General features: G+C 40.3%; 1 protein-coding gene across 1 annotated transcript in view; it reads left to right on the forward strand.

The window, feature by feature from the left end:
* The window catches only part of LOC126479789 (5'-3' exoribonuclease 2 homolog), a 427511-nt gene that overhangs the window by 46376 nt on the left and 357218 nt on the right, over positions 1–23917 (forward strand). Inside the window, exon 6 of the mRNA XM_050103814.1 lies at positions 11798–11956. Within this exon, the coding sequence (XP_049959771.1) occupies positions 11798–11956 (159 nt within the window). The remainder of the gene's footprint in view (positions 1–11797; positions 11957–23917) is intronic.

Below are 23917 nucleotides of genomic sequence, written 5' to 3' on the forward strand. Positions count from 1 at the left end.
CTAGGGACCGATGACCTCAGCAGTTTGGTCCCACAGAACTTACCACAAATTTCAAATTTTCACTGAAAGACTCTCACCCTGGCCAAACCAGCTATACTGCTGAAATGAATTTCTGGAAAAGTGGATCAGTGACTGTGGCCGTTTTGGCCTCTTGTTCCCTTAATGGAAAATACGACAGGTTTTGCTGCAAGACTTTATCCAATACGGACGCTAGAGTCTCCTGCTGATCGAACTGTGAATCTGACCTCGCTGATACCTGCAAGAACGCAACAGCATTGGCATGCTGGGTGGTAGAGCAGTAATGAATGTCATACTGAGAAAAATGGTCCACTGCTGCAGTCGGTGGGCAGTGCTCTCAGTTAGTTTGTAACAAGGGCCAAATAAGGAAACCAGGAGCTTGTGGTCAGTGACGAGGAGGAATCTTGCTCCCGTACAAGAAAATGTTGTAACCTTTCTGTACAAGTAAAAAAATATAAAATAATGATGTGTAATCTTCCCAGACAGAAAAATAAAAAAATAAAAATAATTAAATTTGGATAATTAAATTCTGATCTATGAAAACTGATAAATCTTAGCTCATGAAAAACTGAAAAACTGATAAATTTTGGCATAAGCAGCGCTACGCCGTGGCCCTGTGAAATCAATGTGAATCTGTCCATGAGAAATAAACTTAAAAATTCTTACCCTGTGATGGTGTCGCCAGATAATGCTGTCTATATATCTGCTTGTAAACGGCACAGCTTAGTGCAATGCTGGCCTATCTACCAACACTGGATAACATTTATCTGAGATCTGAATTACTAGAAAAACTGCCTTTACTTAGTGACACAGCTGCACAGCTGGTCCTCTGATTACTAAAGAACACTTGACTATGATCTGACAAAAATTCTGAAATATTTTAATTTAGATAAATGACTGGATTGAGATTGGCAATGACTCAAGGGGAAATTATACTTTTATAGTTGACTGGTTAAAACAATTATATTCTGAAATTTTTTTATGTTATTGATAAAGATCTACAATCCATTACACGGGAAAATTGAATATATTACAAATCCTGGTCAAGTGGTGCTGATGAATCACAAAAGAAAAGATTGAAACAAATTCATATTAAACTCTCAGACAAGTGACTTAACTGTGTGCATGCCAATAAAAAAAATAAAATTTACCCTACAATAGATGGTTGACTTAATTAAACTGTTGATTTTTCATTATATTAACAATTATTCATTTGTTCATCATCATCTCATTCCATGGTATCATTTAGCTCTGTGGCTGATCACAATTATTATTCAGTTCCATATAATAAAATTTTACAATTTGTTTTGCACTGTGACTTTAACAACTACTAATTGTAAACTGCGCTGTACCAGCGACAGACTACAACTACACTGTAGCAGCGAGCGACTGCAACTGCGCCAGAGACTGCTTTGACCTGCGACTCTATTGCAGCTCACTTTTAACAGGGGCAAAGATATTTTATGTCTCGGGCAGCACCTGTGAATTGTCGTTCTAGCAAGTGAGCAATACATCGAGATTACATTTGCTTCAGCAGGGTGGTGAATCCCTTACAATGTGAAACTTTTTAATCTTGAAAATAATAGGTAGCACTTCCTTTTCCACCTGTGAGTAATTATGCTGTGCACTGGGAAAGTATCTCCGTAGCATAACCAAAGGGCTGTTTGGTGTCATCCAGGTTCTGATAGGACAGGACTGCAGCTCAGGGTTAAAGGTTTACCTGATGTAAAACAAACCAAACAGGAAGCAGAGCACAAACATTCTTTACGAGATCAAGACGCCTGTTGCCAATCTGTAGTCCGGACAAGGCTACTTCAGAGGATGGACTCGACATAATAGGAAACCTTATCTACAACAGACTGGGGCTCCTTTAGATACTTGTGTGCTGGAAAGTTGATGATGGTTTTGATGTGGTCATCTGTCAGGATGAGGCCTTCTTTACTAAGCACAAGTCACAGAAAATGCACCTTTGGGGGAAAAAAACTGCACTGTCCCAGCTTGCAACAAAGGCCATTCTCCAGGAGGCATTGGAAAACCAACTGAAGGTTTCATAAATGCTACTCTCTTGTAGTGCCGATGATCCAGATGTCTTCAAGGTAACTGACACTACAGGGAATGACCTGAATTCACTATTCCAAATACCATTGAAACATTCCTGGTGCAGATGAGATTCCTGAAGACAAGTGATTAAACTGGTAAAGGCCTAAGGGGTGTTGAGGACTAGGAAAGTCAAAGAGACTTCGTACAGTGGTAACTGTAGATAGGAATCATGCATGTCGATGCATGAAAAATATTGCAATCATCTCCCCCCCCCCAACCGCCGCCACTCCCCTGTCCCTCAACAACTTTGCAACAATACTACTGGCTGTGGAATTGGATACGAATCTGTGACTGATTGTTTTGATAATCTGTCTGAAATTGTTGCAAAGGCACAGAGCGCGGTTGGGCTTCTGAGTCACCAACAAGACGTGATCCGTTGACTCGACAAAATAGGAGAGACACTGCATAGATCCTGCCAATGCTGCAACTCAGCCTTTACCTTGTCATGCATGGAAGAGGGAATGGGGTGGTGGAAACAAAATTAAGGTACTGCTGACAGTGTGGTTTCAAAATTTTCTGCTTGACCCAAGATATTTTCAAACAGTGGGCTGTATGACTGCAGTAAAGAGTCCAGACTGTGAAAAAGAACAGATTCCTATAATAAATGCACTTCGTCAACTATCTGAAAAGAGAAAAGGTGTCTAGCCCAAAAAATTTTGCACTAGTGGTGAATTGTCTACTAACAATGTAAGTTGCCATTCCACATTCTTATAACATGTGGGGACGGGAAATTGCCCCCCCCCCCACCCCCCACCCTCGCAAAGGAATGCTCTGTTTACTATAAAACTCAACCTAATATACTGGACATTGGAACTCCGAGCACCCAAGAGCCTATATGTATCTAAATTAACGAGATGTACTGTCAATCCTATGTAACCTTGAAATTTGACCATCCATCCATTCACAACCAACATCAGCAAAAATATGCCGGGGCTTGTGTAAGGCATTGAGGATGGCCCCAGAGTCCAACTAAAACACAAGGGCATCCGATGACTGACTTGTGGGTTGCCTCGTCGAACATGCAACAAATGACAGTAAGGGCAGGACCACTGGCTTGCCCAACGAGTGGGAGGAGAGTGAAACTGAGGACCCAAAAATCACTGAATGCTGGAATTATGACATTGCGACTGATGTGAGCCCACTGAGATTGGTATGGGTGAAGATGGGCAGTGCCGTGACACTGCTGCACTGGAATTGTGAACAGTGCCAACCCACGGCCAATCGGTGGTGAGCAAGGCCACCTGGATTACCCCATGGGGTACCGGGGTCTGTTTGGCATGCACACCTACCAATTATAATTAAAGACATCTTTTGCCACTACAGTCAGCTCATGCTGGTCCGTGATCTGTGTAACAACGGCCAAAGAAGGGTCGGACAAGATCAGTGCCATAGTCTGAATGTTGGGCTCAGGCACAACCAGACAGTCACATCCCCAATAAATATGTCTCCTTAAGAGGTAGCACATTTGGGACACTCAAAATGACACTTGTGCAATAGGACATGCAAATCGATGATCAAAGCAGTATATGACTGCCCACGGCACTTGTGGCAAAACTGTAGCCACGTTGCCATCATATGGGTTTCATGTCCAAAATACTGCATCCGATACTGACAGAGCTGATCAAAGCAATTTTCTTGGGCTTAACCAAGAGCTTCAAATTTTGGATAATTTCATGTAAACCTATGCTGCTGAATAACTAGGTGGTCTTATCAACTATATTGACGATGCTCCTTACCTGGCAGTGCAACTAGGACTGTCACAGGTAATTCACCCACCTCTCTGTAGACCCATTGAAACTGGTAAATGCGTCAGCGGCAATGGAGAAGAAAATTGGACAATGGGTGCCTGGCCTGCTGACGGCGGGCAAGGGTGCGAAGAAACTCCGCAGTCTGGTTTATTAGCACCTGCACTTGCTGGTGCAGGTGCTGTTGTGTGTTCCTTTTGGGGTGCAACTGTTCTTACCAACACTGAATAAATGTCGGGCCCATAGTGATCCAAAATTAGCACTAGGAAAAGGGAAACAAAAAATAGGTGTGTCACAAGTGTAAGAATGTTCTTTGCTGCCATTTTTGTGCCTCTACAGGCATGATAGTGCTGCTGCACTACACTATCGGCGTGGTTTCTTCATGGGACATTGGTGGCTTGATAATAGCCTGGGAACAGAACTCCATGAGAGGAAAATGAAAACTCACCATATGAGTCAATCTACGGGAAGCAGGAAGTCTGAAACTTCGTAGCGACTCGTATGGAGGATGCGAGTGGCTTTCGGCTGAGTACTTGGCAACAACACTTGGCATGTAGCGCAATGGGAAGTTTCACTGGCCTGTCTGACCCACTACCAGTTGCAGTGAAACACCTCCACCACCAGATCTGTCCCTACCGTATGCGCTTTCCATGGCAAATTTCCACACAATTTCGCTGCGCTATCCTTGTCACCTTATGTGCCTTCATCTTCATGTTTGCTGGTGGGGATACTAAAAAGCTGATTATGGTAATGCAAGTTAAGTCATGGAAAAGCTAAACAACAAAATCAGTCTGCTGGCCTATTGTGTGACATTGTCAAAGCTTTTTGATGTTGAAGAGACTAACTTCGTCTTCACCAATTTTTGCCTTTGGCTGCAGATACAGGTAAATGAATAAAACTTAATATAAAGTGATCATAAGAAAACAATATGCTGTGGAAGAATACACAAAAATCACTTTAAAGCTGCACGCTTATGCTGAGGTTTTGATTGTTGTCTGAAGACAAATCTAGGTCACAGTGGAACAGCCACTGACATTGTGTTTTTAAACCTTAATAACTTCCTTGATATAGATATAAAAACATCAGTAAATGGTTTATTTGACTGTGAGGGTCAAATGTTTGCAATGGCAGGACCAGGAAGGGAGAAGGGACACAAGATACTATTGAGTATTTGAGGATAAAAGGTAAAGAGTGCTAGAAGTTAATAGGGTTTGTTTTTGGAGACCTTAAGAGATGTAGTTGCAGGCAGAAAGAACAGAATACTTTTAAAGGAACAGTAAATGAGACAGAAAGTGGTAGTTTGGATTGGCACAGAGGAAACAGGAGGGGCAGATATTGGAAGAGGAGTTAGAAGAGAGCTGTTTGTCACTAACCTTTTTCAGTGTTTATTCTGGAGAACTGACAGACAAGACATCAGAAAAAGCAAGAGGCGTATTAGTAGGAGGAGAATGGATGAAGACAATTAAATATGCTGATGATCAAACAGTATTGGCTGAATCAGAGGAAGACCTACAATTAATGATGCCGAGGATCATAAAAATGGGAAAGAGTTCATATGGAGGTTTATCGACAGTCATCATTCCCATGCACCATTTGTGAATGGAACACGAAAGGGGGAAAATGGTTGTGGTAAGCAAACTGTAATGTGGCTTGTGGAGTATAGATGTAGATGTACGGAATGACAGTAATTAAAGGAACAGCAAACATGGTTCTGTCAAAATATCATTGGAAGGAAAGCCTTCAGAAAAGTGAAATCTTCTGGATACTGGGGCAAGGACATAGCCAGGATTTTGCTAAAAGGGAGGGGGGATCTGACTTGCTGAAAAGGAATGCACTACAAAGAAATTATCTGAATGGGACAGAAATCGCTAGATGTTTTATGTACATATACAGACAGACAAATTCTTAAAATTTAAGAAAAAATGGATGATTTATTCAAGAGAAAGAGCTTCACAAATCAAACATGTCAGTAATGCATTGATCTATATTTGGCCCTCAGGCAAGCAGTTATTTGGCTTGGCACTGTTGGACGTCCTCCTGAGGGATATTGCGCCAAATTCTGTTCAATTGGTGCATTAGATTGTCAAAATCCCAAGATAACTGGAAGGCCCTTCCCATGAAGCTCTGAACATTCTCAAGTGGGAAGAGTCCCAGCTACACTACTGGCCAAAGTAGTGTTGCCAAGCACAAAGACAAGCAGTAGAAACCCTTGCCGTGTGCAGGCAGGCGGGCATTACGTTGCTGAAATTTAAGCCCAGGGTGGCTTGCCATGAAGGGCATAAAAATGGGTCGTAGAATATTGTTGACACATCACTATGCTGTAAGGGTGCCATGGATGACAGACAGAGGGGACTACTTTGAAAAGAAAGGGTGCCACAATTCATCATTTCTGATTGTCAGGCTGCATGGCAGGTGACAGACAGTCTGGTATTCCCACTGTTGTTCGCAGCATCTCCAGACATGTCCTTAGCATGGAATCTCAGGCATAGAATTGTCTTCAGTGAAGAGCCCCACTTCGAATTAAGTGCCAATGACCAGCATTTGGAGAGACCTCAAACAGCGGTAGGATACGAACCTGATTGTCACCTGCCTTAAGGCCCAGCAGCCAGGAGTGATGGTCTGGGATACCATTTCTTTTCAAAGCAGTAGCCCTTTGGCTGTCTAACACGGCACCCTTACAGCACAGTGGTATGTCAACAGTATTCTACACCCTGTCTTGTTGCCCTTTGTGGCAAGGCAGCCTACTCTTATATTCAGCAAGATAACGCCTGTCCCCACAAGGAGAGAGTTTCTGCTGTTTGTCTTTGTGCTTGCCAAACCCTGCCTTGGGCAGCAGGATTGCCAGATCTTTCTCCAATTGAGAACATTTTAAGCATTGTGGGCAGGGCACTCCAACCAGCTGTGGATGTTGTTGATCTAACATGACAGCCAGCCAGCCAGCCAGCCAGCCAGGATATTGCTCTGGAAGACATCCAACAACTCTGTCAAAGCCAAGCTAAATTACTATCTGCGTAAGCGCCAGAGGTGGACCAATACGTTACTGACTTGCTCAGTTCGTGAAGGTCTTTGTCTTAAATAAATCATTCAATTCTTCTGAAATTGTAGTAATTTGTTTGTCTGTACATGTGAATCACATCTACAGATTTTTGTCCCATTCAAGTAATTGCTTTGTGGTGCATTATTTTTTATATGTTAGAATGTATGACGTTTATTTACAATCACATTAGAGTTGTTACGGTTGGACTTGCTGTTCCTCAGTAATTTCCAAGAAGACATTTAACAGTAGAACATCATTCTTGTAATAAAACTTGAAGACATGATATATCATCGTTCCAGAGTGAACCATCATTGCACACATAGTACAAAAAGATAGTGTTTGGATCACCTTCTGTGCAGCTCTTTTCATTTAAGCAGAGATGCTGCATCTTTGATGGAATTGGAATCTGTCAGGAAAGAAGAGAATTTGGATAGAACTGGCTGTGACCTATAGTAAGGTATTTGCCTAAATTGTAAAGTGTACCACAGAAAACCATTTGCAAGGTTTCTGGTGGATGGATTCGAACTACCTGGCCTTCCGAATCCATAGACTGCTTGTTCAGCTGCTCAAGGAGCAGAGGTACCCCAATCGGTGGAGAATTTTGAAAAGCTGGCTGCTTCACAATAAAAGATTGATTTCTGATATTGTGTGTTTTTCCTGTAATTGTGCACGTTTCATTATTTGATTGTGCAGGGATTTTGGGATTTTGTGGCTTCAGTTACTGTAGTGTTATAAAAGCATAATATGAAAAGGGGGGGGGGGGGGGGGGAGAGATAAATGGCACAGTCAGCTCAGTCGAGTTCAAGTAGCCCGCTGAAAAATCTTTAAGAAACGAGCAAACTACAGAATGTGCTGTCATCACATACCCCTTCTGCTCTCCACAAACCCTACCCATCTTTCTGTATTGGAATGGGTTTTTGTAATTGAGTACTTCTTTAATGACCAGGTTGAGAGGTATTTTAAATTTGGGCTACTAATGATAGAATTTTGAGCAAATTTTTAAAGAAATGCTATCATCACCATTTGGGTGGTAATTTTGTTCTCTAGTGCAAATTCTGGGTGACACAGGCAATTCCAAATGTATTTTTATGCACTGATTTTAATTTCATGTGTTTGTAATGATGTTTACCACTCCACTGCCTTGTAAAATACTGAATTATTGCAACCCTTATGTTCTGACAGTCTTCAAATGATGAGTCCAGCGTTAACATTAAACTGTTATAGATAGACTATTATAGTAGTGAATACATATTTTATTTTTAACTTACCATATTGCTAGTGGACGAATCAAAATGTCCCCCCCCCCCCCCCGCCCCTGCCCCTTTTTCAAACTTATCCATAATTAGAAACTGCCACAGTGGTATAAATTTAAAAAAATAATAAATGGCAGCACGTAGTGGCAGCTTGGATCCAAGGTTTTCACATGACGTACTCAAAGCTTTGACAGTGTGGTAGACACAGTATTTCATGATTTCCGAGAAGCACTTGACTCAGCACCACACACCTCTGCTGGTTGTCAAAAGTTCAGTCACATGGGGTATCAAGCGAAAGTTGTGACTGGATTGGGGACTTTTTGACAGAGATCACACATAATGTTATCTTGGATGGAGAGTCATCTTCAGATATAGCAGTAAAAACTTCAGGTGGGCCGCAGGGAAATGTATTGGGACTGTTGCTGTTGATGTTGTATACTAATGACCTTGCAGACAGTATTAATATTAAGCTCAGATTGTTTGCAGACAATGCAGTTATATATAATGAAGTACTGTTTGAAAGAAGCTGCATAAATATTCAGTCAGATATTGATAAGATTTGAAAGTGGTGCAAATATTGGCAACTTGGCTCTGAGCATTATGGGACTTAACATCTATGGTCATCAGTCCCCTTTGGCAACTTGCTTTAAAAGTTCAGAAATGTAAAGTTGTGCCCTTCACAAAAAAAATGTAATATGCTATGACCTTAATCTCAATGAATCAGCCAACTCATACAAATAACTGAGTGTAGCACATTGTAGGGATATTAAATGGAATAATTGCATAGTCTCAGTTATGGTAAAGCAGGTGGTAGACTTCGGTTTATTGGTAGAATACTGGGGAAGTGCAATCATTCTACAAAGGAGATTTCGTACAAATCACTTGTGTGACCCGTACTAGAAAACTGCTCAATTGTGTGGGACTCCTACCAGATAGGACTAACAGTGGATATTGAATGTGTACATAGAAAGGCAGCAACGAATGGTCAGAGGTTTGTTTGACCCGTTGGAGAGTGTTACAGTGATGGTGAAGAAACTGAACTGGCAGACTCTTGAAGATAGAAGTAAACTATCCTGAGAAAGTCTACTGACAAAGTTTCAAGAACTGGCTGTAAATGATAACTCCAGAAATATACTACAGCCCCATACGTATTGCTCACATGGAGATTGTGGGGACAAGATTAGAATAATTACAACACACACAGACACATTCAAACAATAATTTTTCGTGTGCTCCCTACATGAATGGAACGGGAAGAAACCCTAATAACTGGTGCAATGGAATGTACCCTCTGCCCTGCACATCACGTGTGGTTTGTAGAGTATGGATGTAGATGTAGAAATTCAGCTGGAGTTGAGAAGTGTACTGAGGAACAAAAAAACTGAACTGAATTAAGGCCAACAATGTATGATAGCTGATCTAGACTAAAGTATGTATAGGTGATAGCCAATGGTGCTATTGTGAGATGTTGATAATTTAACTGCTCATGACCTTGTTGACTATCGTGCTGTGTGAAGAAGTCTGTAACTGCTTGTGCGGATATGTGTTATCATGGAGCAGCAGCACTCCTTGTTGCACAGTTCCACTTTTGACAGACATGCTGCTCGATACACACTCTTTATTCTCAGATGGATGGTTGTCTACCAGTGCTTTTCCTTCAGCAACCAAGAAAAGAATAACAGCACACATTGGTCCTGTTCGGTCTCATTTGGTAATAAGGTCGCAATAGTTCACATTTCTGCATTTACTGCAGGCACATTGGAAGGACACTGTCACCCCAATACCTTGCCCACATGTTGGTACTTATCTCACCCCCCCCCCCCCCCTCTCCCCCTCCGTGACTTGGTAAGTTTGGTGACAGAAGGAAGTAAAATATCAGAAGAAAGACAGAAAGAAGTAAAATATCTGTGTGTTAAAGAGTGTTTGAAGATGTGAAAGGTTTGTTGCATCAAAAAGAATTCTAATAGAATTAAGAGTGTCAATATGTGTTTGATCTCTACATCTACATGATTACTCTGCAATTCACATTTAAGTACTTCGCAGAGGTTTCATCGAACCATAATCATATTATCTCTCTACCATTCCACTCCCGAACAGCGCGCGGGAAAAACGAACACCTAAACCTTTTTGTTCGAGCTCTGATTTCTCTTATTTTATTTTGATGATCATTCCTACCTATGTAGGTTGGGCTCAACAAAATATTTTCGCATTTGGAAGAGAAAGTTGGTGACTGAAATTTCGTAAATAGATCTCGCCGCAACGAAAAACGTCTTTGCTTTAATGACTTCCATCCCAGCTCGCGTATCATATCTGCCACACTCTCTCCCCTATTACGTGATAATACAAAATGAGCTGCCCTTTTTTGCACCCTTTCGATGTCCTCCATCAATCCCACCTGGTAAGGATCCCACACCGCGCAGCAATATTCTAACAGAGGACGTGCGAGTGTAGTGTAAGCTGTCTCTTTAGTGGACTTGTTGCATCTTCTAAGTGTCCTGCCAATGAAACGCAACCTTTGGCTCGCCTTCCCCACATTATTATCTATGTGGTCTTTCCAACTGAAGTTGTTCGTAATTTTAACACCCAGGTACTTAGTTGAATTGACAGCCTAGAGAATTGTACTATTTATAGAGTAATCGAATTCCAACGGATTTCTTTTGGAACTCATGTGGATCACCTCACACTTTTCGTTATTTAGCATCAACTGCCACCTGCCACACCATACAGCAATCTTTTCTAAATCGCTTTGCAACTGATACTGGTCTTCGGATGACCTTACTAGACGGTAAATTACAGCATCATCTGTGAACAACCTAAGAGAACTGCTCAGATTGTCACCCAGGTCATTTATATAGATAAGGAACAGCAGAGATCCCAGGACGCTTCCCTGGGGAACACCTGATATCACTTCAGTTTTACTCAATGATTTGCCGTTTATTACTACGAACTGCGACCTTCCTGACAGGAAATCACGAATCCAGTCACACAACTGATTAGAAGCTTGATTAGAAGTCGCTTGTGAGGAACGGTGTCAAAAGCTTTCCGGAAATCTAAAAATACAGAATTAACTTGAGATCCCCTGTCGATAGTGGCCATTACTTCGTGTGAATAAAGAGCTAGCTGCGTTGCACAAGAACGATATTTTAGTTTTAATTATCACATAAAAAAATAATGTACTTTGTTTTCTTTATTTCCAGTTACATATCCTAAATCAAACAAAACATTAATTATGTAACTTCATTTTTTTAAAGTGATATAAACTTTGACTATCCTTTGTAAAGGACTGCAGGAAGTCTTCGGGAGTTGTAGGAGCTGTATGCATACTATTCGGCTCCGAGTTTCTCTATCATAAAAAATAGAAAATATGTAATTTTCTTGAATGATTTGAGTAGTGCTACCTCTGTCATTCTCCTTCCCTCCCCCCCCCCCCCCCCCCCCCTTTTAACATGCTTGCCTCATTGTTGAATCTGAGTCAATAGTAAGGTATAAAAACAGTTTATTACAAAATCCACCAGAATTACTCTGCTCATTTACCTTAAGTGATCCATGGTTGCTGCGTTACTCAGTTAACATGTTGTTTATTAAATTTGAGTCAGATACCCTGTAAATTAAAAAAGTTTAATGCTTTTTTTCTTTTATTACAGCTCAACCTGACCACGATCCAAACACTCAACATGTGCTATGTGGTGCAGATGCTGATCTTATCATGTTGGGATTAGCCACACATGAACCCAATTTTACAATCATCCGTGAAGAATTCAAACCTAATAAGCCTAAACCCTGTGATATATGCAGTCAGATGGGTGAGCAGATTAAAATTGTTTTTAGTTATCATTAGGACCACACAATTGGTCAAATGACTGTTTTGAAACTTTGTCTGTGTGAGTTCAGTTACTTTTTTTTAACTGTTTAACAGAGTTCAGTAAAAACATTTACAGACCTGCAACTATACTCATTGCTTATATTTATGACTATATACCCAGAATTGTGGCAACAGTTTTTTGATGACTTAACATTTTTTTGCACGCCAGTTTGCCTGAGAGTACTGCAAATGCTCAGTAGCATTGAATGTGATTGTGACATGATGCTATAATGCACACTATAGCTTCTAAACTGAGGGTAGCATCTCAGTAGTCCTAGGGTGCTTGGTTTTATGTACCTTGTAATATGAATACTGAAAATGACTTGTGAGATGGTAGGTAAGGAAGTTGGAAACATCTGCAGTGAGTTTCAGAGCAAGGGCTCTATGGTAATGAAACTGAAAGACAGGTGGAAACTAGTTGTAATGATTATATTTCAGAAAATGCTGACACAACTGTGAGTATTTGTCTCTTGATAAGTAACACCACTAACTGTTTCAAAATTCTTCCAGCATATCATTCAAAAGGCAACATTTAATGCAACAAAGTAGGAGAGGGAGGAATAGGTAGGTGTCAATTAAAATTACCAATTTGTGTGTGCCATTCAGAATTCAGAAAAGACAGGATACAATGGGAGATTTTGCACTGTTCCTTGAATGAACCTGTAATATAACAAAAGCAAAATGTGTTACGCTGGACTACATGACCAGTGCCACATGCAAGGAAACATCAAAATTCACACTGTTGCTGGTAATTGGTGATTGTTTGTAGGAGATACAAGGCTGGAATATATAAAACTGTGCACAGAGACAGAAACCCATAGGCAGCTTGAAAACAGTGGTTGGAGTGTTACTACTTTTGAGCAAGGTGCAGTTGTTGCAGTTTTGTATACCTATGGTGTTTTTTGCTCTCAGGGAATCAAACTCAATAGCCAGTTGCCAGAAACCTGGAGGCCACAGTTCTTTCACCATGCAGTTTTAAAGAAATTTTGAAATTTTTGTGCTTTGATATCGGAAAACGTAGGTCAACAAGACTCAGAACAGGCGAATTGGCTTTGGTGTCAGAAGTTTGCAATTGTTTCATTGAAAATTGTTCCATGCTCTACAGAAGCCCGTAGGCAGCTTGAAAACATTGGTTGGAGTGTTACTACTTTTGAGCAAGGCGCAGTCATTGCAGTTTTGTGCACTCATGGTGTTTTTTGCTCTTAGAGAATCAAACTCGATAGCCAGTTGCCAGAAACCTGGAGGCCACAGTTCTTTCATGATGCAGTTTTAAAGACATTTTGAAATTTTTGTGCTTCGACATCAGAAAATGTAGGTTAACAAGACTCAAAACAGGCAAATTGGCTTTGGTGTCAGAAGTTTGCAATTATTTCATTGGAAATTGTTCCATGCTTTACAGTCTGGATACAGAACACCCCAACTGAAGAACAGCTCTTTCTAACTAAAGCAGATGCATATTTACACAATGCATGGCTATTAAGCTAAGTAAACTTACCATCAATTGTGGTTAGTGGATGTAAATACTAAATATCTTGGCAATGGATGTCAATATTTGGGGAAGGATGCACATCAGCCAAAGAGTCAAGGCCTTTTTGAATGCATTGTCTAGAAACTTTTGACACCATTCCTTAGATGCAGAAGACACGTAAGAACAGATAATTTTTCATATCAGTACCAAAAGAAGACAGTGATGATGATGCATTACTGTACAAAAAGGATTAACTACTTAAAAGCCAGTGCACAAAACTAGATGTAGCTGAGATTAAAATGCTGAGAGGGATGCATAGAATCACCAGAATGGACCAAATTTCAAATGAGAAAAACTGAGGAAGTTTAAAAGTTACTGAAATTTCCATCAAAGCGTAACAGAGAGAATGAGAGGAGCGCTACTAGCATGAACATGTCATGAGAAAAGGTCAAACTCACATTGCAAAAATAGTGATACAGATGGCAGTAAAAGAATTCCAGGAGAGAGATGTCTCCCAAGGAAGAGACGGATCAGCGGCGTTCAAAATGTCGGGAAAAGGTGAAACAACTGATGGAGTGCGACATACAGAACTGGCCTAAATGGAAAAAAATTGCCAAAAATGGCACTCCTGTATAATGTAAGTGATAGCAGAAGATTGTTACAAAACCTAGCTTTCTGTAACAGGTACTATTTTGTACTGCGTAAAGTATTATTTGATTCCTAAAGTTGGTAATAGCTGGACAGAAAACAATTGTAGTCTTCAGATTTTTACTTATTCAGTGTTATGGAACCCAGATACCAAGTAAAAGTGTGTGAATGCTACTACCTGCATTGAGGCACGGAGGACACAAAATGAAATTACTTGAAATCATAAGTGATGTTGGGTAGTACAGGGTGTATACAACCCAGGACAGCCGGGAGATCCAGAAAAACCCGGGAATTTTTTCATCCAGGAGAAAACCAAGAGAAATCCATGAATTTTTTAGAATTCCGGTAATTATTCAGTGTTTTAGTTTTTAGTTAAATTTTTGTGATTTTGACTGGTAAGAACCAATGGGGGGAAAAAAAACCCTTAAGTCACAAAGGAAATACGCCATATACAACAAAACACAGTGCTGATACAAGCATCTGCCAACAGCAAAATACGTCAAAGACTTTAGGAAGACTATGCAATGCTTTCTAACAACAAATTGCCTCGGATGAGTGTGACGTGACAGCTGTTTACATTAGATTCATTTGAACAGTTCCGGGCGGGCTCTTACGCATGTGCAGTTGAGTCTCACATGAGTAGCACCTTCTCTCGCTTATGGCTACAGATATGTGGCTGGGCGCCACTGTCTGATATTGCCCAGGTTAGGAAATACTGGAGATCCGGGACTGATCTACAGAGCAGTCTGAGTTGTATTGGGGAGGTGGGTAGTCTCCACATGACCTGTCTTTACGTTTAGTGATTTTGCTGTTTCCTCTTCATTTATTACTCTCATATTAAGTGAAAACAAAACGGATTTCTGTGGCCAGGAGCTATCAAATGAATTAAAATATGTTCGCATAATTGAGGAGGGCTAAAATATGGTATTAGTTTCAGGTTTTATTTTCATTTTTCTGATAGTCAAGCATTAATCGCCTTGCAGAACAATGAAGTTATTTTTGTCGGTTTGCTAAAGAGACTTGGCTTTCATTAATCTTTTGTGCTGAGGCAGTCAATTTATTTGGAACAAAGTGTTTAATTTCACACTGTTTGCTAGTTTCAAGTGTTCGCTGCATTTCAGTGCACGTTTTCCATCGTATAGCTCATATGGCGTTATGCCATAATAAAGAACCAAACATGAGGTAATACAGTACTGCTACTCAAGAAAATTTACATCTGAATCTGGACATACGAATGTGCACTTTAAGCTGAATTATGCATTTTAGTATGGTTCATGAAATTCTGATGTTCTTGAAGTATCCTCTGATGTCTTGTTTCTTTTATGACGTAATGCAAGATCTTTTAATGTTTTGCACGTAGGAACATGCGGGCTTCCTACATCATCATAGCTGCGCAAGCGCAGTGCCGCCTGTTATCTGACGCTCTCTGGCAACTGCTGAAATGAACCAATTTCTAACAGGTCAAGAGAAAATATTGTGAATGGTGGTTTGAAAAGCGTTACTTTCAAAGTAAATTTCCTTTTACACAAGATGAACTATGTGCGAGAATGTACGATGAATTTCGTAAATCACAGAGCATTTAACTCTCATTTAAAAATCAACTCTTTGAGGTCGACCATGTAGAAGAATTTTGAGCCCAAAAGATCAGATATTTACGTCGTTATTAAAAACTTTTCTGGCACATTTGTGTGATGTGTCTTAAAGCGTAACCCGCACAAAAAAGATCAACATTATATGTGGAAGCTTAGCTGCTCTTGCAGCTTATTAATCTTAGAGACCAATATTATATGTGAAAGCTTTGTTTTTCTTGTAACAACACTATGCGTATTAATTTAAACCATTAACTTTTCTTATTTGTGTGTTTGCACTACTTAAGAGTGATCTTGCTATAGGCTGACTTCACCACGTGTCCTATGCTGTTATCAGCTGGTGAGATCACTTTACACGAGCTATGACTGGTTTACAAAAGCGCGTCGCAGTCTCAATTTCTATGCTTTGGAAAGTAACATGCGGTGTTTGGTGGAATTCGAATTTATACATTGGTAACATGAAAATATGCAGTGTACATGTTGCTGCACGGCAAAGATCTTTCCAAAACGTGTTTTTTTCCCCCCTGAGTTTATTTTTCTAAAGTGCCAGGAAATTCTATGTCAGTGTAAAAACCAAAAACATTCAAAGGATTGATAAGTTTTACAGTGCCGAAGAAAAGTATACTGTTACTTACCATGGAAAAAGTGTATTTTCATCAGGGAGAAAGTGTTTTTTCAACCAAGAAATCCGGGAGCTTTTTTTTTCTTGTCAATGTGTACACCCTGTAATATAAACTTAAAACAAATTGAACAATAGGTTTGTTTGTGACAGTTGAGGCCAGTTCTGATTCAATACTATTTTCTGTTGTTACAGTTACCACAAAAATCAGGTTTCATTAAATAATTTCGAATATATTTTAAAATACTTGTTTGAAAGAACACAGTTCCAATTCTAGTCAGGCCATCAAGTTTTCCATGGTTCCCCAAAGTCACAAATAGTACAATACTGAAGTTATATCTTCAACAGTTCATTGGCTGATCTATGTCTAATGTCTGCACTGTTGACAGAATCTTAATCCTTAAAAAACCTGCTAAGAAGTTCCAGTGGTAAGTAGCATTCTTCCTCATGTCGGTTGGAGCTTGTAAACCAAATGCACATCCTGTCACCTCAATTAATTAAACACTTAATTTCAAAACATCCTCTTTTGTTATGATTATTGTCAAGTAGCATAGCCTTGAAATGGTTATATTGAAGTGTGTACACAGAGCAGAACAGAAGATACTATAAAAATCCTCTACTGTACTCAATTCGTCATACAAATATTCTACTTAGTTCTGCTCCAAATCTTTTAGCTTCCATCCCTTTTCAAAGGAAGGCGCTCTGTGGCCCTGTAGTTGCTGGCTGTTTCTATGCTTGGATGCTGCCTTCAATTTGCTTATGACGGTTTTTGCAGTGGCTCTTTTTTTTTTTTTTTTTTTTTTTTTGCATAATAGCTAAAGAAACTATCGACAAATTGTATGTGTTTCGATTAAAATAATTTTGTGATTGATGTTCCAGTGAGTGAGTGGTAAGTGGCAGCTAATATTGCCAGTTTTGTAGGTACAAGCAATGGCTTCTCAAACATGGCTGACTGCTTGTCGGGAACACAGCAATCTGTCCCTTATACATTTGCGTTATTCGAGGTATAGAAGCAGAGTCAGGTTATTCTTGTTTTCCATGAGTTATATTTTCACTAATTGCACTGGCACCAGTACAGACTTAATCTTCTTCATTCCAGTAACAGAAAAAGAAAACGTAACATTGTTTTTGTTTTTGGTTGTATTCTGCAGTGCATGCTTCGAAATTCTTTGATCACCTCACCTAAATCGTTAGTGCCACAACTATCATGCACTACAGTGAACGCAGCAGAAGTTGAACAACAATATGTAAATTTATTTGTGTTGCAAGTGGTATCTTACTGAATTTCACATTTCACATTGTCTTACAAAACGTTTTTCAAAAGAAAGAAAAATGTCAGAGGTATATGATAATGAAGGATTTTTGGAAACATGAACCATTCAGAACCAAAGTGACATTAAGAACTTTGAGTTTTCCATCATGTGTGGTCGCATTGTGGTTAAGACATAAGGTTCGCATTTGGGAGGGTAGCAGTTGAAATTGGCATCTGACCTTCCAGATTTAGGTTTTCAGTGGTTTCTTGTAAATCACTTAAGGCAAATGCAAAAGTGCTTTCCTTCAAATTGACACAGCAGGTTCATTCCCTGTCCTGAGCTCTTGTTCTATCTCTAATGTCAGTGGGATGTTAAATCCTAACCTTGTGTTTCTTTCGTAGGATTTCTGCTTTGTTGATATTTTTGATTTGAGATGTACAAAGAAGTCTGAAAACATATTTGTCACTGTCTAAACTTAAGTAAAAAAAAAAAAAAGCAAGTGAAGAGATAAAAGGAATAATATGATATAAAGGAATAATAGAATATGTGCAGGGGAGTGGAAATAATGGTTGTAATGCCCTCCTTCTACAACCTTTCAACTGATCCTTTATCAGAATGATTTTTTTGTAGAAAGTAACACTTTTGAAGAACAATTGTAACAAGTAAAGACTACAGTGATTGTGAAAGATATTTATATTTTCAGAACACCTGAAACTTAGTTCAGAAATAGTGTAATTTTTAAGCAAATAATGTAATTTCATTCCACGTAGTCGTCATAATGTAATTATTCATTACTGTAAATTTGATGTTGCAATCTTTGAATGTACTCCTAAATAGTACCTCTTTCAATGATTATGAAAACAATACTTCTTTCAAAATGAAGTTATTTTCCTCAGCATTTCTACTACCCTTGTAAATTTAATTGTGTATCAGGTCCAGAAGGTAAAACAGCTCAGTGAAGTACTATCACCAGTTTTCAATCATAATATTGACTGGAAACTTTGAGTTACATCAAATCTGTGTCCCCTATGAACCTGAGTGCAAAGTCAAATATGAAACAACACTCATAGCAAAATATGAAGTTGACTTGTTGTGGGTGTCAAATCATGAAGATGTAGTGGTATGATTTTATATAAATGCAAACAGAGAATAAAGCAGTGGAAAATTTTGTACAGTTGACGACACTTATAAATCCTGTTTCAGAATACCTTATGTTAACACTGTCACTCGTGTTAGTAAGATTTTGTGCATGTGTGTGTGTGTTTTATTAATTAACAGACTAGTTGGTTTATTGAAATTAAAAGGCCCAGGCACGACAACAGTATCATGTAAGGTTATCAGTTTGCAAAAAATTTTCATTTTATTCAACTTAAAACCTGAAAAGACCATCAAGATGATGCAAGCAGGTCTTCACTTGAAGCAACTGGAGCCTATACCAGGTCTTCACCTTTTAAGAGAAAAAATTATTCAACCATTGATACACAATACAAGGACCATCACTATACGCAAGAAAATGCACAGAAGGCAAACTTCAATATGCAAACCGATCTCCCTCCCCCCCATCCTATATGATACATACTTTGCCCCGAGTCCATTATTAATATATCTAGCTTTATCTTATGAAACCAAAAGTTTCATATATTCTTTGCATTGTGAACATTGGTCTGTAGCCATCTGTATACTTTCAGATGTGAATATGGCCATTTAACTCATCCAAACAAGTAATCAATGTATTCTTCCTTGCAGTTTTGGCAGATAAAAAGTTTTCCTTAAGAAGAACACACAACTAAATTATTGCATGGTTAGGATGAGGTTTTGAGAACAAGGTGAATATGAAGTCTCATAATGTAAGCTGTTAGCTTTTACATTGATTGTTATGACATAAGGAGGTTTAATGTAGTGTATAGGTTCATACACAGTGGTAAAGAGAAATGTTCTACAGAGTGGTGCAGCAGCTGTTGCCATAGGAAACCTGGACAGGAGCTGAAATGATAAGCTAACATGTAAATACAGTTAACAGAAGTTTTACTTATCTGGTAGCATTCTTCAAGTGTTGTGAAGAAACTTTACTAAAGAACAAACAACAATAAAGTCCACCTATTACAAAAAGCAAACTAAAAAGCATCATGCAGTGTGAGGTTCCTGCTATTAATGCACGAGTGAAATGTTGAAGGTTGACTAAGACTGAAGACTATCAAAAACTGCAAATGAGACTGGGACGCATAGCTGCCACCAGCCATTCTATATCGCGGTGGTAGAGGACCTTCTTAATCGGAGCTGCTGAAGGTGTGGCTTAACAGGGGCACATAATTGGGTTCTCTGGCTCCCCACGTGACCACTATCAGCGTCTGTCAGAAATGTTTGATTCCTTTGCCGTCTTTGAGAAACCGGTGAGGGTGGTATCGATATACAATACCACATCCCCCCCTCTCAAACCTTCTCACTGTCGTTGTGTGGGATGGTGTTGGAGGGGTGCATACAGGTGGCAACAAGGAGATGGGAGCTGAAATGAAGGCTCGTGCTGATCTCCTGCCCACACGCTGGTATATCTCCTGAGTGCGCTCATGAACACCAGCCAAAAAACTGGGCAGAGGGCATTCACCCACATCTGGAGGTGGAGCAGCAGATGAGGACAGAGACATCTCCACGTCTGCAGAGGGTTCTGAGACAGCATGTGGAACAGCCACCGGGCGGGTCCCATGGGAGCTGGATGCAGTTACAGCTGCTGTGTCCAGACAGGCACAGAATCTGACAGTACAGAGCCTGTGGCAGGATCATGCAATTCATAAGGGCAAACTGATTTTGGGATGTCTCTGCACTCCTCTCGGTCCTTGCATTAAAAACGTAGAAAGTCCAAAGAGTAGGACAGTCCCTCACTCTCAACACTTCTGCCTGCCATACAATCTGTTAGAAATTCTGCCTGCCATACAATCTGTTAGAAATTGAATAGTTGTGATACTTAGTTTTACTGGGTGAGAGGCACAAAGTTTGCCCGTCTGTTGCTTAGAAGTTCATACAAAGCATTCAGTTTTGCTGTTGGATTGTCGGTGGAATGGTATTCTCATGTTGTGGTTGATGCTGGAAGTGATGCAAAACTGTTCAAACTTGACAGCAACATATTGAGGTCCATTGTCAGTGTAAATTAATGCAGGCAACCCGTCAAGGCAAAAGATCAATGACAAGGTCTGGATTGTGGAACTAGCCATAGTAGAGTGCCTAGGAACCACAAAGGTAAATTTGCTGAAAGCGTCAACGACTGTTGGCCAACACGTATTCCAATAAGAAGCCACAAAATCCAAGTGCAAACATTCCCAAGGTGTCAAGGTGCTTGAGGCTTAGGTCATTCAAAGAACAGCTGAGGTGGGTCTGACTGATGTTCAACACAAGCTTGGCACTGAGAAGTCAGCTGTTCGGTTTGCGTGTCCAGACTGTGCCAAGTTCAATGATGTCACACCAACTGCTTGGTGCGAACAGTGTCCCAGCGACCTTGGTGTAGCAAATGAAGCTTGTCAGGCTGGAGAGCATGGGGAACCACAACACATGACAGGTCATCATCAGTGCAAAGCAAAATGAAATTTTGGTGAACTGAAGAATGTGACAACAGACTACAAGGGTTTGCCGACGGGCAAATTACTGGCGAACCACAGAGCTATGATTCTGAATGTGGCCAGCCAATGCGGATATAATGTACTAGAACCTGACAATCAAGATCCGCTGTTGTAGCCTGGGCAGTTTTCTGGTGATTAAGTGGAAAGCTATGCAAAGCGTCTGTGTCTCGTGCATCAGTGTAGCAACAAGAAGTAAGGGTCTCATTGAATGATGAATCTGGGCCAGCAGGGAGGTGAGAAAGAGCATCTATGTTGGCATACTTAGGCATGGGATGATACACAATTTCATATTGGAAATTTGACAGAAGAGCCCACTGCTTCTGTGCTGCACAAGTTGGGACTGACTGAGAAGTGCTAAACAAAAATTGAAGCAATTTCTGTTCAGCCAGCAAGTAAAATTTTTTGCCATAGAGCTACCGGTGAAACTTAGTTACACCATATACAATGGCAAGAGGCTCCTTTTCAGCTTGTGAATAATTACATTTAACCTACATTGAACTTTGGCCAACAACTTTTACGCAAAGGCAGTTAGTGTATCAGCAGAAACAAATTTATGCAGCAAAACTCCACCAGTGCCATGGCCAGGACCACTAGTTTGGCTGGATCAAAAGGATCAAAGCATGGATCACTAAGCAAAGCATCTTTCAAGTTCTGGAAAGCAGACTGACACTCTTCTGACCAAGTGCAAGTAATACAAGGGGGCTGTGATGTGTGTGGCATTAGGAATGAACCAGATGTAGTACATGAGCTACCCTAACACAGATTGCATCTACATCTACATGTCTACTCTGCAATTCACATTTAAGTGCTTGGCAGAGGGTTCATCGAACCACAATCATATTATCTCTCTACCATTCCACTCCCAAACAGCACGCGGGAAAAACGAACATCTAAACTTTTCTGTTCGAGCTCTGATTTCTCTTATTTTATTTTGATGATCATTCCTACCTATATAGGTTGGGCTCAACAAAATATTTTCGCAATCGGAAGAGAAAGTTGGTGACTGAAACTTCGTAAATAGATCTCGCCGTGACGAAAAACGTCTTTGCTTTAATGACTTCCATCCCAACTCGCGTATCATATCTGCCACACTCTCTCCCCTATTACGTGATAATACAAAACGAGGTGCCCTTTTTTGCACCCTTTCGATGTCCTCCGTCAATCCCACCTGGTAAGGATCCCACACTGCGCAGCAATATTCCAACAGAGGACGAACGAGTGTAGTGTAAGCTGTCTCTTTAGTAGACTTGTTGCATCTTCTAAGTGTCCTGCCAATGAAACGCAACCTTTGGCTCGCCTTCCCCACAATATTATCTATGTGGTCTTTCCAACAGAAGTTGTTCGTAATTTTAACACCCAGGTACTCAGTTGAATTGACAGCCTAGAGAATTGTACTATTTATCGAGTAATCGAATTCCAACGGATTTCTTTTGGAACTCATGTGGATCACCTCACACTTTTTGTTATTTAGCTTCAACTGCCACCTGCCACACCATACAGCAATCTTTTCTAAATCGCTTTGCAACTGATACTGGTCTTCGGATGACCTTACTAGACGGTAAATTACAGCATCATCTGTGAACAACCTAAGAGAACTGCTCAGATTGTCACCCAGGTCATTTACATAGATCGGGAACAGCAGCAGTCCCAGGACGCTTCCCTGGGGAACACCTGACATCACTTCAGTTTTACTCGATGATTTGCCATCTATTACTACGAACTGCGACCTTCCTGACAGGAAATCACGAATCCAGTCGCACAACTGAGACGATACCCCATAGGCCCGCAGCTTGATTAGAAGTCGCTTGTGAGGAATGGTGTAAAAAACTTTCCGGAAATCTAGAAATACGGAATCAACTTGAGATCCCCTGTCGATAGGGGCCACTACTTCGTGCGAATAAAGAGCTAGCTGCGTTGCACAAGAACGATGTTTTCTGAAACCATGCTGATTACGTATCAATAGATCGTTCCCTTCAAGGTGATTCATAATGTTTGAATACAGTGTATGCTCCGAAACCCTACTGCAAACCGACGTCAGTGATATAGGTCTGTAGTTCGATGGATTACTCCTACTACCCTTCTTAAACACTGGTGCGACCTGCGCAATTTTCCAATCCGTAGGTACAGATCTATCGGTGAGGGAGCGGTTGTATATGATGGCTAAGTAGGGAGCTATTGTATTAGCATAATCTGAAAGGAACCTAATCGGTATACAATCTGGACCTGAAGACTTGCCCGTATCAAGCGATTTGAGTTGCTTCGCAACCCGTAAGGTATCTACTTCTAAGAAACTCATGCTAGCAGCTGTTCATGTTTCAAATTCTGGAATATTCCATTTGTTTTCCCTGGTGAAGGAATTTTGGAAGACTGCATTCAATAACTCCACTTTAGCGGCACAGTCGTCGGTAACAGTACCATCGGCACTGCGCAGCGACGGTATTGACTGCGTCTTGCCACTTGTGTACTTTAGATACGACCAGAATTTCTTCGGATTTTCTACCAGATTTCGAGACAATGTTTTGTTGTGGAACCTATTAAAGGCATCTCGCATTGAAGTCCGTGCCAAATTTCGCGCGTCTGTAAATTTTAGCCAATCTTCGGGATTTCGCGATGTTCTGAACTTCGCATGCTTTTTCCGTTGCCTCTGCAACAGCGTTCGGACCTGTTTTGTGTACCATGGGGGATCAGTTCCATCTCTTACCAATTTGTGAGGTATG

This window comes from Schistocerca serialis, chromosome 1 (genome assembly GCF_023864345.2).
Source record: "Schistocerca serialis cubense isolate TAMUIC-IGC-003099 chromosome 1, iqSchSeri2.2, whole genome shotgun sequence".
Taxonomy (NCBI): Eukaryota; Metazoa; Arthropoda; class Insecta; order Orthoptera; family Acrididae; genus Schistocerca; species Schistocerca serialis.